This window comes from Lathyrus oleraceus, chromosome 7 (assembly GCF_024323335.1).
Source record: "Lathyrus oleraceus cultivar Zhongwan6 chromosome 7, CAAS_Psat_ZW6_1.0, whole genome shotgun sequence".
Classification (NCBI taxonomy): domain Eukaryota; kingdom Viridiplantae; phylum Streptophyta; class Magnoliopsida; order Fabales; family Fabaceae; genus Lathyrus; species Lathyrus oleraceus.
The window spans coordinates 176026180-176039327 of NC_066585.1; the positions used below are offsets into that span (position 1 = coordinate 176026180).

At 32.8% G+C, this 13148-nt stretch overlaps 1 protein-coding gene across 1 annotated transcript; it reads left to right on the forward strand.

Moving 5' to 3' along the window:
- The first annotated feature begins 9099 nt into the window (after nt 1-9099).
- On the forward strand, nt 9100-11611 carry LOC127100554 (uncharacterized protein C6C3.02c). Its single transcript, XM_051037779.1, has 5 exons — nt 9100-9325; nt 9791-9838; nt 10052-10132; nt 10225-10400; nt 11237-11611. The coding sequence occupies exons 1-5, from the start codon at nt 9304-9306 to the stop codon at nt 11333-11335; spliced, it is 426 nt and encodes a 141-aa protein (XP_050893736.1). The 5' UTR covers nt 9100-9303; the 3' UTR covers nt 11336-11611.
- Nucleotides 11612-13148: the final 1537 nt, after the last annotated feature.

Sequence of the window (13148 nt, forward strand, 5' to 3'; positions counted from 1 at the left end):
AGTGGTTAGGATGCAAGTATTTAGATTCTTGGTCGTACTTAGCCAAATGTTAGATGCTTGTCTCCAAGTCTAAAATCAACCCCAACCAATCAAATTAATTCCTGCCTTAGGGCATATTTCACTTCCTTTTCATAAAGGGCGTGTTACTTCCGTTCTACAGTGAATGAAGCTTAAGCCTCCATGCATGAGCATACAAGTAATGTTTAACTGCTAGAGTTCAATCCAAGTGTATTCATTCTATCATAAATAAACAAACACTTAAAGCTCCCATTCTCGAGCATACAAGCAAGTTGATTATAGAACGTGAATGTCAACATTGTTCATTAAACACAACCAAACACATACTCCATTTATGAGCGGAACCATGGAGCTCCAACTTCTGTATTGCACGAATAAGGATACATACCCACAAAGGTTCGAAACCTTGGCGAGCACACTAATTTAAAACTTTTTTCTTTCCCATCTTATTCTTTCATCTCATTTAACCCGATAGCAAGTAACATTCAGATAAACAACATCCATACGCATTGATACAAGCTAGTGGTTCCTATCGAGTATGATAGATGTGAGGGGTGATAATACATTTCCCTTGCATAACCGACTTCCGAATCCGCTCTTGGTTGCGAAGACCATTCTCTTGGGGTTTTATCGCTATTTTTCCTATCCTTTGGAATAAATAAAATTTGGTGGCGAGTCTGTATTTTTCACGGTGCACACACACACACACACACGCATATATATATATATATATATATATATATATATATATATATATATATATATATATATATATATATATATATATATATATATATATATATATATATATATATATATATATATATATATATATATATATATATATATATATATATATATATATATATATATATATATAAGGCTTGTAAAAAAAGAAGAAAATGGGCTTAAGGCCCAAAAACTAATAAAAATAAAAATGGGGGCATGGGGCACTCATGACCGTCTAATTAAGATCAGACGGTCTTGATCTATTCTCATGAGGCAATAAGATCTTGTTATTTAGAGCCTCATGATCAAGATCAAACGATGATCCAAGTCACCCCATAGTTGTAACGATGGGGGGGGGGGGGGGGGGTCATGTACATGATCCTTCCATATTTCAAATCCAACACCAATAAAATGGTGTGACACTCTCTTTTATTAAAAATAAAACAAAAATAAACAAAAGAAATAAAAGGGATATAAACAAAAAAAAAAGTTAGATTCCTTTTTTCCTCATCTTCCGTTCTCCTCTCTCACTCTCCTCTATTCTCACTCTGCTATCTTATTCTCAAATCACTCTCTTAAACACTCTCTCATTTTCAAACAATAAAGCAACAGAGTCTTAAACTTTCACTTTACATAAACAAAAGAAACAAAATGGTGGAAAACAAGAAGAGGACGGACTACCGATGAAAAAAGAGTGCAATGACAGTAGGGGTCGTGCCGAAATTGGCGGTGGCGGGAGGTTACGTCTGACAGGCGATGACATGATGGCGCGCCTGGTCAGCAATGGCGCGAGGCCCCGACGGTGGCGGCGAGGGCGCGCGCGATGCAAGGTCGGAGAGCACGTGGTACAATGATGCAATAGTGTGGCGCGATTTCGCACGGAGGCGGCAGCCCCGACTCGACAGAAGTTCGGCGGACGACGTGTCGCCGTTTCGAGTTTGTTGTCCAGTCTACGAGTTATTGAGCAATTTTGAGTTCAATGATCTTTCGTTACCTTTTTGATAAGTTTAAGAGTCAGATTTGTTACATTAGAGTTGTTATAGTTGTTGTCAGGGTTGTTTTATAGTGTTTTAGAGTTGGAGTTGAGAGTATATAATACACTTGAGTTGAGTTTGAAGCCTTTTGACATTATAAGGCTTCTCTTTTAGTAATATTTTTATTTAATTAAGTCTGCCAAGCAAAAAATGTTATATTTTGAGTTGTTAGAGTTAAATTTGAGTAATTCGATAAATTCAAAGTTGTTTTGATAAGGCTAGACTTTGCCTGTGAGTAATTGTTTTCTTATCCTGTTGGCGGGCTTACATGAATAATAATTTTTCTCTATCGATGAGTATGCTTGAATGTTATATGATTGAGCTATAACTGTATAACATATTTTGAGTTGAGTAGTTCAGAGAGAAACTACAAAGTTGTCTCTACATTGGCATAATTGTGGATTCAAAGAGGAACCTTGTTAAGAATGAGATGTGAATGTTATTTGTCTTGTTGAGTAATTTTCGTGATTGCTGCTTGTTGTCATTCATGCATTCGTGTATATCGAAGTTAGGTAGGACTTCGGTTCAACGAAGTCACGATTTAGAGAGGAACCAGAGGCATGGATAATTCAATAATATAACTCTGACATCTAAACCTTGGTATCACATGCATAATGGAGGAGAAGGACATAACATTTCATTTGTATTGTAATTGATTGTGGTTGGGAACTAATATTCACTTTGATGTAATTTTTATTTGAAATTATCATTGTTATTTAATACACCGATAACATCTATAAAATTATTCTCATCTCCCATTTTTGTTGTTGTGTTTTTTGTTATATTGGTATTGCAGATGCTCAGGTAGAGGAGTACTGGATGTTGCTTGCTCGAAGGATTGTCGTGGATGCCGAATTCTTTATGTTTACTGTTTTGAATTTATGTTTTATTTCTAAAAGTAAGAATCCATTTATATAGAGTACAAGGGGTACTCTTATCCAATTACAAATAAAAAAGGCTAAAAAAGAAATTTCCAACAAACCCCAACTAGCCTAAGCAACTTAAAAGAGCCAAGCTAAAATATATAAAAAAAATAGAGTTTTAATAAGAAATTTCTCCTAAACAAGTTCATGTCTAAGCTAAAAATTCTAATATTCCAAACGATATTGTTCAAAATACAAAGACCATATATCAAGTTCATCTCCAAGTATTGTATCTTTGCTCTTATTTCATACCCATTATTTTATCTTCTCTCACATTGAACACTAGTTTAATTTTTCACGTGCCATCTAGCTATCTTGCAAGTGGTATTGTTGGCTAATTTTATTTGATCCATACTGTTCATATTGTTTTCTTTTATTTATTTATATTAAAATGGTAATTTTTTTATTTATTAATTTACACTTATATTATGTATTGATAATATAAAAATAATAATGCGAAAAAAATTAATGCATTTTTTCTTTATTTAAAAATAACAAATAATAATATTTATTTTTTATATTCAACTTTAACACAAGGTCTTTTATTTAATTTTAGAAGTATAAATATTTATTATTTATTATTTTTATGTCAAACCATTATCTTTCTCATTCTTTCTTTCTACTTTCTCTTATACCAAACAATGAAAACATCATCTCCTTTTTACTAGATTTTTTCCATCCACATTCTTTCTTTCTACATTCTTTTCTTAACCAAATAGAACCTAATGGGCTTAAAAGAAGAAAATAAAAATAAAAATCTTAACCACTTACAAACTCGACATGACTACGAGTTTACATAGTTAAAATCGATAAACTCAATATTATAAATTACTACAAAGTCAAAATTGAATATCTTATTTTATTACATGATTTTGTGTTAGGAACTAAAATTTCTCATGATTAAGCTATGAAATATGAACAAAAAGTCATAGAAACTCCATGAAAGGAGCTTGCGAAAGAAGAAAGAATGAAGTAGAAAATTTGTTTTTGCTTTCTTAAACACGAAGATACAATATGAAAGGTTATATATGTGATAAGCATGTGTAGCTAACTGCACTAACAATCTTGCTTAACCACCTTTCAACTAAATTTTTTAAAATAGTAGGTTTAAAACTAACTTTCTAAACTAACTAAGAAAGGAAAGTTGGAGCATCTTGCTTCTAAAACTAATATTTTAACAGTTTCCCTAAAGCTTAAGCATGGTAGATATCTAACATGCCAAGCTTGAAAATGAAATTCTGAAATTTGCTTGTGGTTAATGGCTTTGTGAGGAAGTCAACTAGCTGTTCTTAAGAGGCTATTGGAAGCAACTTTAAGACTTTTTTCTTGATCTTTTCTGTCACAGGATGACAGTCAATTTCAAGGTGTTTTGTTCTCTCATGAAAGATAAGGTTCGATGCTATGTGAATAACACTTTAATTGTCACAGTACAAGGTTGGAATCTTGGAACAAGTAATGTTGAGATCCTTCAAAATATCGAGTAATAAAATCAATTCACAAGTTGCTGAACCAATGGCTCTATACTCTGCCTCTGAAGATGATCAAGTAATGGTTTATTGCTTTTTTGGCTTTCCATGAAACAAAGGATGGGCCAATGAAAAAATAGTAACCTGATGTATATCTCCTTCAATCAATGCACATGCCCAGTCTGTATATGAATATCTTAATATCTGCAATGTTTAGTTTCTAGGAAACATCAAACCCTTGCCAGGATTTCCCTTTAGGTATCTAATGACTCTACATGCGGCAAGATAGTGTGATTGACCTGGATAATGAAGAAACTGACTCAACTGTTGTGTAGCAAGTGTAATGTCATGCCTGGTATTGTTCAAATAAAGTAACGTGCCAATAAACCTTCTATAAATTGTGATATATTCAAGTGGTTTGCTATTGTCTTGGTACAATTTGATTGAGGGATTGGGAGGTGTGTTAATAAGTTTTAAAGTTAGCAATCTTGTGTCTTTTAGTAGATCCATACAATACTTCCTATGTGAAATGGAAATTCCTTCTTTGGAATGAGCCACATCAAGGCCAAGGAAGTATTTCAAAATACCTAGGTCCTTAATCTTGAAAGCACTATGAAGAACCTGTTTGATATGTTCAAACTCAGACAATGATGTGCCTGCCAAAATGACATCATCAACATAAACAAGAAGAATTGTGATATGGTTATTCCTTAATAAGGTAAACATAAAATAGTCTAAGTTGGGCTGAGTATAACCAAGACTGGTCAACAATGATGTGAGTTTCTCATACCATTTCCTATTGGTCTGTTTCAATCTATATAGGCTCTTGATTTGCTTGTATACCTGATTTGGCTTGCTACATGTAATACCTTGAGAAACACTCATGTTAACATCCTCATATAGGTCACCATGCATGAAAGCATTATTCACATCAAGATGATGTAAATTCCAATTCTTAATGGTGGCCACTACAAGTAGAACTCTAACTATGGACAACTTTGCCACAGGGGAAAATGTGTCAAAGAAATCCAGGCCTTATACTTGATTGTACCCCTTTGAAACAAGTCTCGCCTTATACCTCTCAATTGTGCCATCAACCTTGTGTTTAATCTTGTATACCCACCCACTTCCAATAAGATTGACATTAGATGACAAGTCTACCAATTTCCAAGTGCCATTGATAGCTAGTTCTTACAATTCATAATCCATGCCCAGTAACCTATTCTTATCTTTTCACGCTTCCTCATAAGTGTTTTACTCACAATTAAATGTGACATGATAGCTGGAATATTTATGACTTCGAGACAAAAACTTAAAAGAATGAAAAGAGGAAATAGGATGGTATAAATCTGAAGAGAAAGGCATGCACTGATTACTTGAAGAACTACACACATAATAATTGACATGAGATGTGGGATTTCTGGTTCTACTAGGTATAACTGAACTATAAGAAAAGGTTACAATGTCAGGCTCAGGTGTGAGATGAAATGTTTCATCAGGTTGAATATGGATAGGTTGGTCTTCACCAGCAATATAATCATATTGTGAAGGATTGAGAACATGAGCAGGATCAGGTGTGAGGGGCAAAAGCTTAAGATTAGGAATGACAGGGATGTGAGGAGTAAGATCATTGAGAGCAGTGGTAAGTTTCAAACTTGTTTAATAGTTCCAATTGGGTTTATAGGGAAAGATATGCCCGTGATGAGCAACATTACTAGAGATAAAAATGTCATGATTGTTGAGGTCTAATAGAATCACTCCTTTGGTACCTTGCTTGAACTCTAAGAAAACACATTTCTTGCCCCTAGAATCAAGCTTGGTCCTATGTGATCGAAGGGTTGTAACACATGCTAAGGAACCAATAACCTTTAACACATGTAAATCAGGAACTTCTTTGAACAACATATGGCAAGGTGACTTGTTATTCAAGATACGACTAAGAAATCTATTTATGGTGTAAACATCATGAGTGAAAACATAAGACCAAAATATTTTAGGGATATTAGCTTGGACTAATAAGGCACGGGCAATGTTAAGGATATGATGGTGTTTTCTTTCAATCCTTCCATTTTGTTGGGGGGACTTAACTCAACTGGTTTTGTGAGTAATGCCCTCAGAAGCATAAAAATGAGGCATAATGAATTCAGGTCCATTGTCACTCCTAATGGTCTTAAGGTGAGAATTATGTTGTGTTTAAATCATTTTGATGAAATTGATAACATTTTGTCCTGTTTCAGACGTAGCTTTCACAAGAATGATCCAAGTCTATCTGCTGAAGTCGTCCACATCAATAAAAAAATAAGAGTGATCACGATGAGATTTAATGGCAATAGGACCCCAAATATCAAAATGAACAATGTCAAAAGTTTGTTTGGATTTATTGAAACTTGAATGATAAGGATTCCTTTTATGTTTGGCATAGTGGCAGACATCACAAGCTACATTTTTATCTATAACAATGAAAGGAAAAGTTGTATGAAAGGACTGCGTCCTAGTAGGGGAAATGTGTCCTAATCTAAAATGCCATTGAGCATTGCCAAGCAAAGTGCATAGTGAATAATGGAGGGTAGCATGATGATCACCGTGCTTTTATTTGAGGATCAAGTGGTACCGCATCTCCATTGTTATGGGATCCTGAATAAAACAATGAGAATAAGTAAAACTAACTTTATACTTGGAATTTTTACACAATTTAGAGATTGTGATTAAATTGACAAAAAAATCAGGAATAAATAACACATTGTCAATGATGAAACGAGATGAAAACTCGACTGAACCTACATGCTTAGCTAATGCAATTTGGCCATTTGAAAGTAACATTTATTGGATGAGTAGTTTTGTAAGATTGAAACCAGGAAAAAGAGGAGCAAATATGATCACTAGCTCCTGAATCAAAGATCCAGGAGTTGTAGGAGCAACATTTATAAGCTAGGCAATAGGATTTACCTTCACTATACAAAGATGGAGGACCTGAAGATGACCAACTTGGTTAGAAACTGCAGAGATATTACCTCGGCTAATGGATAAATTCTGAAGGAAATGCACTAGTGTCTCAAACTGGTTCTAAGTAATTGGATAAGAGCCATTGTTGGCATTATGAGCTGAAGTAGTGGAACTACCATCACCACTATCAACTGTGGTAGCATTATTGGCCATGGAACCTTTACCAAATTGTGGAGGAAAGCCATGTTTTTGATTAAAAAACTTCAATTGTGTGGCCAGTTCTTCCAAAATGTGTGCAAGCCCTGGATTTTGAAGTGTTAGAAGGAGTAACAAAACTGTTATGCTTAGAATATGGTTTCTTGGAACCTATTGCATTGATTAAGGACTGAGAATCTTCAACAGGAGCAAAATTGCCTTGTCTTTCATGCTGAAGAACCATAGAAAATATTCTATTCATGCTAGGTAAGGGATCCATGAGCAATACTTGAGATCTAACAACTACATAATTATCCTTTAGACCAGTTAAAAATCTAACAACATGAAGCAAATTTTGATTTTTTCGAGCTTGCCTCATAACTTCACAAGAACATCTAACTCTACGAGTGCAATTTGGCACAGGCATATAAATCTCAAGTTCTTCCCAAAGAATCTTCAAATTGGAATAAAATTCAGTAACAAATCTAGAGTCTTGTTTCAAATTGTAAATTTCTTGTTGTAATTCAGAGATTCTAACAAGTTCACCTTGTGAGAACCTTTCTTTGAGATCCTTCCAAACATCTAATGCATTTTCCATGAAAATTATAGATTATGCAATAGATCCAGATACAAGACTAATAAGCCATGACTGAATCAACATATTACACCTATTCCATGCACGATAAGAAGGATCAAAATCATCTTCAGAAACTGATATTGTGCCATCAATGAATTAAAACTTCATCTTTCCACCCAAAGCTTTGCGCATAGATCAGACTCATGTGTGATAACTTGATCCTTCAAGAACTGGTGTGACCGTTACAGATGAAGGTCCATCGCTTGGATGCACACAATAGGGACTAGTAACATCAGCTTAAGGATCAAGACGAGATGACATGTTGAAAAATAATAAGGATCAAGGAGAAGGAACAATGGAAAACAAAAGATCAAAGGTGAAAAGAAGAAGGAATCAAAAGATGAAGAAGAATAGGTAGATCGATATGGCGTGTGATACCATGTTAAGAACTAAAATTGCTCATGATTAAGCTATGAAATTTGAACAAAAAGCCATAGAAACTCCATCAAAAGATACAATATGAAAGGTTATATAGGTGATAAGCATGTGTAACTAACTCCACTGACAACCTTGCTTAACCACCTTTCAACTAACTTTCCTAAAATAGTAAGTTTAAAACTATCTTTCTAAACTAATTAAGAAAAGAAAGTCGGAGCATCTTGCATCTAAAATTAGTATTTTAACATTTTATGTAAAAAAATTACAAGAAAACTTTTTATAGTCGGAGCATCTTACATCTAAAATTAGTATTTTAACATTTTATGTAAAAAAATTACAAGAAAACTTTTTATAAAAGCTTCAAATGGAATTTTGATTTGAATCTTAAAATGTTATTTTATATATTTCATTATTTTATTAAAACTTTTTTTAAATATTAAAATTTTAAAAAATCATTTAATTTTAAAACTATTTTATTTTTAAATATAACTTTTAAAAAAAAATTGTGAATTCAATTATGTCTAGATATTTAATAATATATATATTTATATTTTAAGATATCAAAACTAGTTTTTCAATTTAAAAAAAACAAATATTAAAATACTTATAATATTTTAAAATATAAGAAAAAATAGATTTTTTAAGCTAAAACCGACCATAAATTATTTAATGCATTATTAACCAGGTACGCCTTGTGTATTTTCTAGAATGTGTCAAGATAATAGTATTCCTAATTCCTAATAACATATACTTGGCGAATACGTAAAACGAATTCAATTCCAGAGTGTTCGAGTAAGATCCGAATATGCCAACGAGAACGCGACACGTCCTCATAGACCATTTCAATCGTTTCTAGGGTTTAAATAGACCGTTCAGACACCCTGTAACAAACTAATCCTCAATTATAAGTTTTCTCGTTTTCTTCCGCCTCTAAAAATCCCCTCTGCCCTCTTTTGCCGCTTTGCCCTAAAACTTCATCCATGGCCCGTCGTAGCACCGGTGGTAACGTTCTGTTCTCAGATCTTCTTTTTGTAGTTTTCGTGCTTGATTCCTATCATATTTACAGTAGTATCTCCTACCATTTTTATGCTGTGTTTTTGTCCACCATTGATTTCTAGGGTTTTTTTTTCTTCTTCCGGATTTTGATGATTGTTTAGGAAAATTGTGGATTTTATTCCTGTTAACGTGTATGTGTGAAACGATTGATCCATCTTTTGTCAAGTTATGAATTTTCTTGGAGTAATATTTCATGTTATGCACGTTATAGAGGTATAGTTTAGTAGTCTAGTTTTCTTTTGTTTTAACTCAATAGTTTAGCCCAAATGTATTTGCATTCTTAACTTAGTTTAATATGGATCATATGGTGAGCTATTTGTTGAAGATCTTGGGTAAACTAATGATTGTACCAAATTTGCTCTGCCTTCTACTTTATTTTATGTGACTTTATTGATTTGTTTCTTACTGTAGGAAGATCTGCTCGTCCAGCTCCACGTGCTGCACCACGCCCTGCCCCCGGTATGCATTAATACAATTTAATAGCAGGGTTAACTTTGCTTAAAACACCAAGATATTGATTTTTATAATGCAGTGTTAACTTTGCTTATAACAGCAAAGCTTTAAGCAGGACACAGTTTTTGTTCCTCGAACAAGATATTAATTTTTTATTGTTATTATTATCATCCAAGACAACATATTTTCTAATGACATTGTCTTAACGTTTTGGTTCAGTCAACCGTGCTCCTCCTCCAGCTAATGCTCAGAATGGTGGTGGATCTATGCTTAGTGGTATTGGTTCTACCATAGCTCAAGGTATGTAAAGCAAAACTAAGTTGTTTTTGCCATATAGATCCGTAGCAATATTCACGTTCTCGTTTTGGTACTAAATATTCAATACTTTGCAGGTATGGCTTTTGGCACTGGAAGTGCTGTGGCACACAGGGCTGTGGATGCTGTCATGGGTCCTCGAACTATTCAACATGAAGCTGTCGTTAATGAGGCTGCTGCAGCTGCCCCTGCACCAACGGCCAATTCTTTTGGTGGTGATGCATGCAATATCCATTCAAAGGCTTTCCAGGATGTATGTCTTTTCCCTAGTTCTGTTATTTCTTGATAATTCCTTATTATTAGTTTTGGTTAAATATTTAGTCTGCTGTTTAACAATGAATATATGTCTAATAATAACAAATTAATCACAACCCTGGAAGATTTTTTTTCCACTTAGTATAATATATTGTCCTGTGTTTTTTCAAACCAATGGCACTATAACAGGCTGCTATTATTTGATATGATCCAGTTTCTATTCTTTTTGCAACTCAACTGGCATTTATGATGTTAATTATATAATTGTGTTATGTAAAGATTGTATTTGTTGTCTTTTTTTTGTGTGGCCGATGGCAATTTTACATTGGCTAAACATCATATGATACTTTTTGTATTACTCTGCCTTTGTATTGGCACTGTTGATCTTTGTTACTATTTTATTACGTATATATTGATATTAGCCTCATCTTTATTCTCCTTGTCCTATTTGGCTTCTTTGTAATGTTGACATTCTTGGATTTTAATTGAGCAGCATCATGATATGTGTGTTTTAGAAATAAAATTGTCCTGTTTATGGACGGGTAAAGCGTAGCAAAAGGGTTTTCTACGAGATGGGAAATCCAAACAACTAGGCCCACATGGGGTTTCTGAATAAGTACCTGATAATGAGTGAGGAATACCCGTCTTTCTGCTCACTTTGAGTCTGCCATTATTTATTACACAAGCACTTGCTTGGTGTTGTCATGTTAATGAAATATCTATATTTGCGGTTGTCTAGTTGTCTTTTAAACCAATCATACCTCCTCATGTTCATTACAATTTTAGTGTAATTTTTTACTCATGTTGATTAGATTATGTTGTGTGGTTGTGCAGTGCCTGAACAATTACGGAAGTGATATTAGCAAATGCCAGTTTTACCTGGATATGCTATCAGAATGCAGAAAGAACTCTGGATCCTCATTGAGCATGTAACTGCCCCGGGCATGTTTTGAAGTATTATTGTATTCTCCATCTTAGATCTTTTACAACTGGGGAAAGATATTAATCCAATAAATTTCTATTTGACTGGTGACAAACTGTGAAAGTTGCACCGGTCTATTGTCTTATTTCTTATTGAGACTTGGTTGTTGGCACGAGAGAACTTTGAATTGCTGTGGAGTGACTTTTTTTACCCCATTCAAAATACACAAATTTAATCTAGTTAAACTTTATAATCTATATACACTAAGATTTTTGTTGGACTTGTTATTCTGCATGCTTCCTCATTCACGTTTGGGTGCATTGATTTTATTGCTTTGTTTGTGATTATAGGCTTCTAAAACTGAATTGAAGTATGCATTTTTGTATTTAATAGATTATATATTTTAATCTTTACGTTTTTTCTTATATATATAGTCATCCTTTTTTTTTGGTTCTTGTAATTATTATGTGTTGTTCTAGATTTCTATATCTCATTTTTTAATTTAAATGTGTGGATTTTTCTTTGAAAAAATAAAATTATAGAGATTAAAATAAAAAATTCGTTAACTTATAGAATTAGACAATTATTTAAGCCTTAAATAATTATATTTTAAATATATTTTATTAATAAATTTATATTTAAATTATAAATAGTAAATATTAAGAAAAAACATAGTTTTCAAATATTTCCATTTTTTATTTACTAAATATGTTTATAAGTAAAACATTTTCTTCATTCATATTTTGAATATATGAAATTTCTCCCTTTTCTTCTATTTAGGTGTTCAACATTTAATTGATTTAATATAAAACCATTAATCAAATCCAATGAAAAAACGGTAAAATTCGTTTTTATTAGAAAAGAAGAATTCATAACCCTATTTCAACTAATACAATAGCAGTGTTATATGCTATGATCGTTTTTTGTGGTGAATTTTGGTGACACCTCTAAAGTCATATACTCAACGCCTTCATATTTTCGTAATATTAAAAATGTCCTTATCGTTTTTGTCATTAAGCACACGGTGAATTTTTTTTAGAAGCTAAAAATCCGGTAAGCCATACAAAAAATTAAGTATGCATTTTTACATATATTTTCAAAAATTCATTATGGTAATTTTCACCGTTTTCTTAAATTTTGAAATATCAAATTTTTTGCCACACTTGAAAAAATCGGCCGGGTTAATTTTTAATGATTGATATTTTGCTGACACTTTTGTAGGGTTGTGATTGCATCAACAATTTTATCTGTCCATAATTAAAATTTATATAAATATGCACCATATGTTAATAAAAATACTTTAATATCTCAAATTTGTTATTTCAAATTTGTGTATTTCAATGGTGTGAATTCTTCGGTTGATTTTAGGCTTACAAATGATACCCCGTTGTTCTAAAATTCAAATTGGATAAACTCTTGCACCACATCGACAATAAAAAGGTGGTTAAAATCAACACTACTAGGAAAAATACATTTCACAACGGTTCGTAAAGGGTTACCCTCACGGTTGAACAGCCGTTGTGAGATAGAGTGTGATTGTATGTGAGTTATTTACAATTATGGTATATTGCCTGTGATAGAAAATTGAAAAGTGCGCTATCTATAACTACAATTATTTTATAATCATAGTGAAAAGTATAAAGGTCCTGAATTCGATACCCAATAACACTATTTTTGCTGTTTAAACAATTTTTCACTACAGTTTTAGCTTTCAACCGTGGTGATATACTCTTTTGAGTTTATTATTATATTTGTAGAATGCTTATTTCATCAACTACTCACTAAACATATAACCTTTCAATATGATATAGAAAATAATAATTT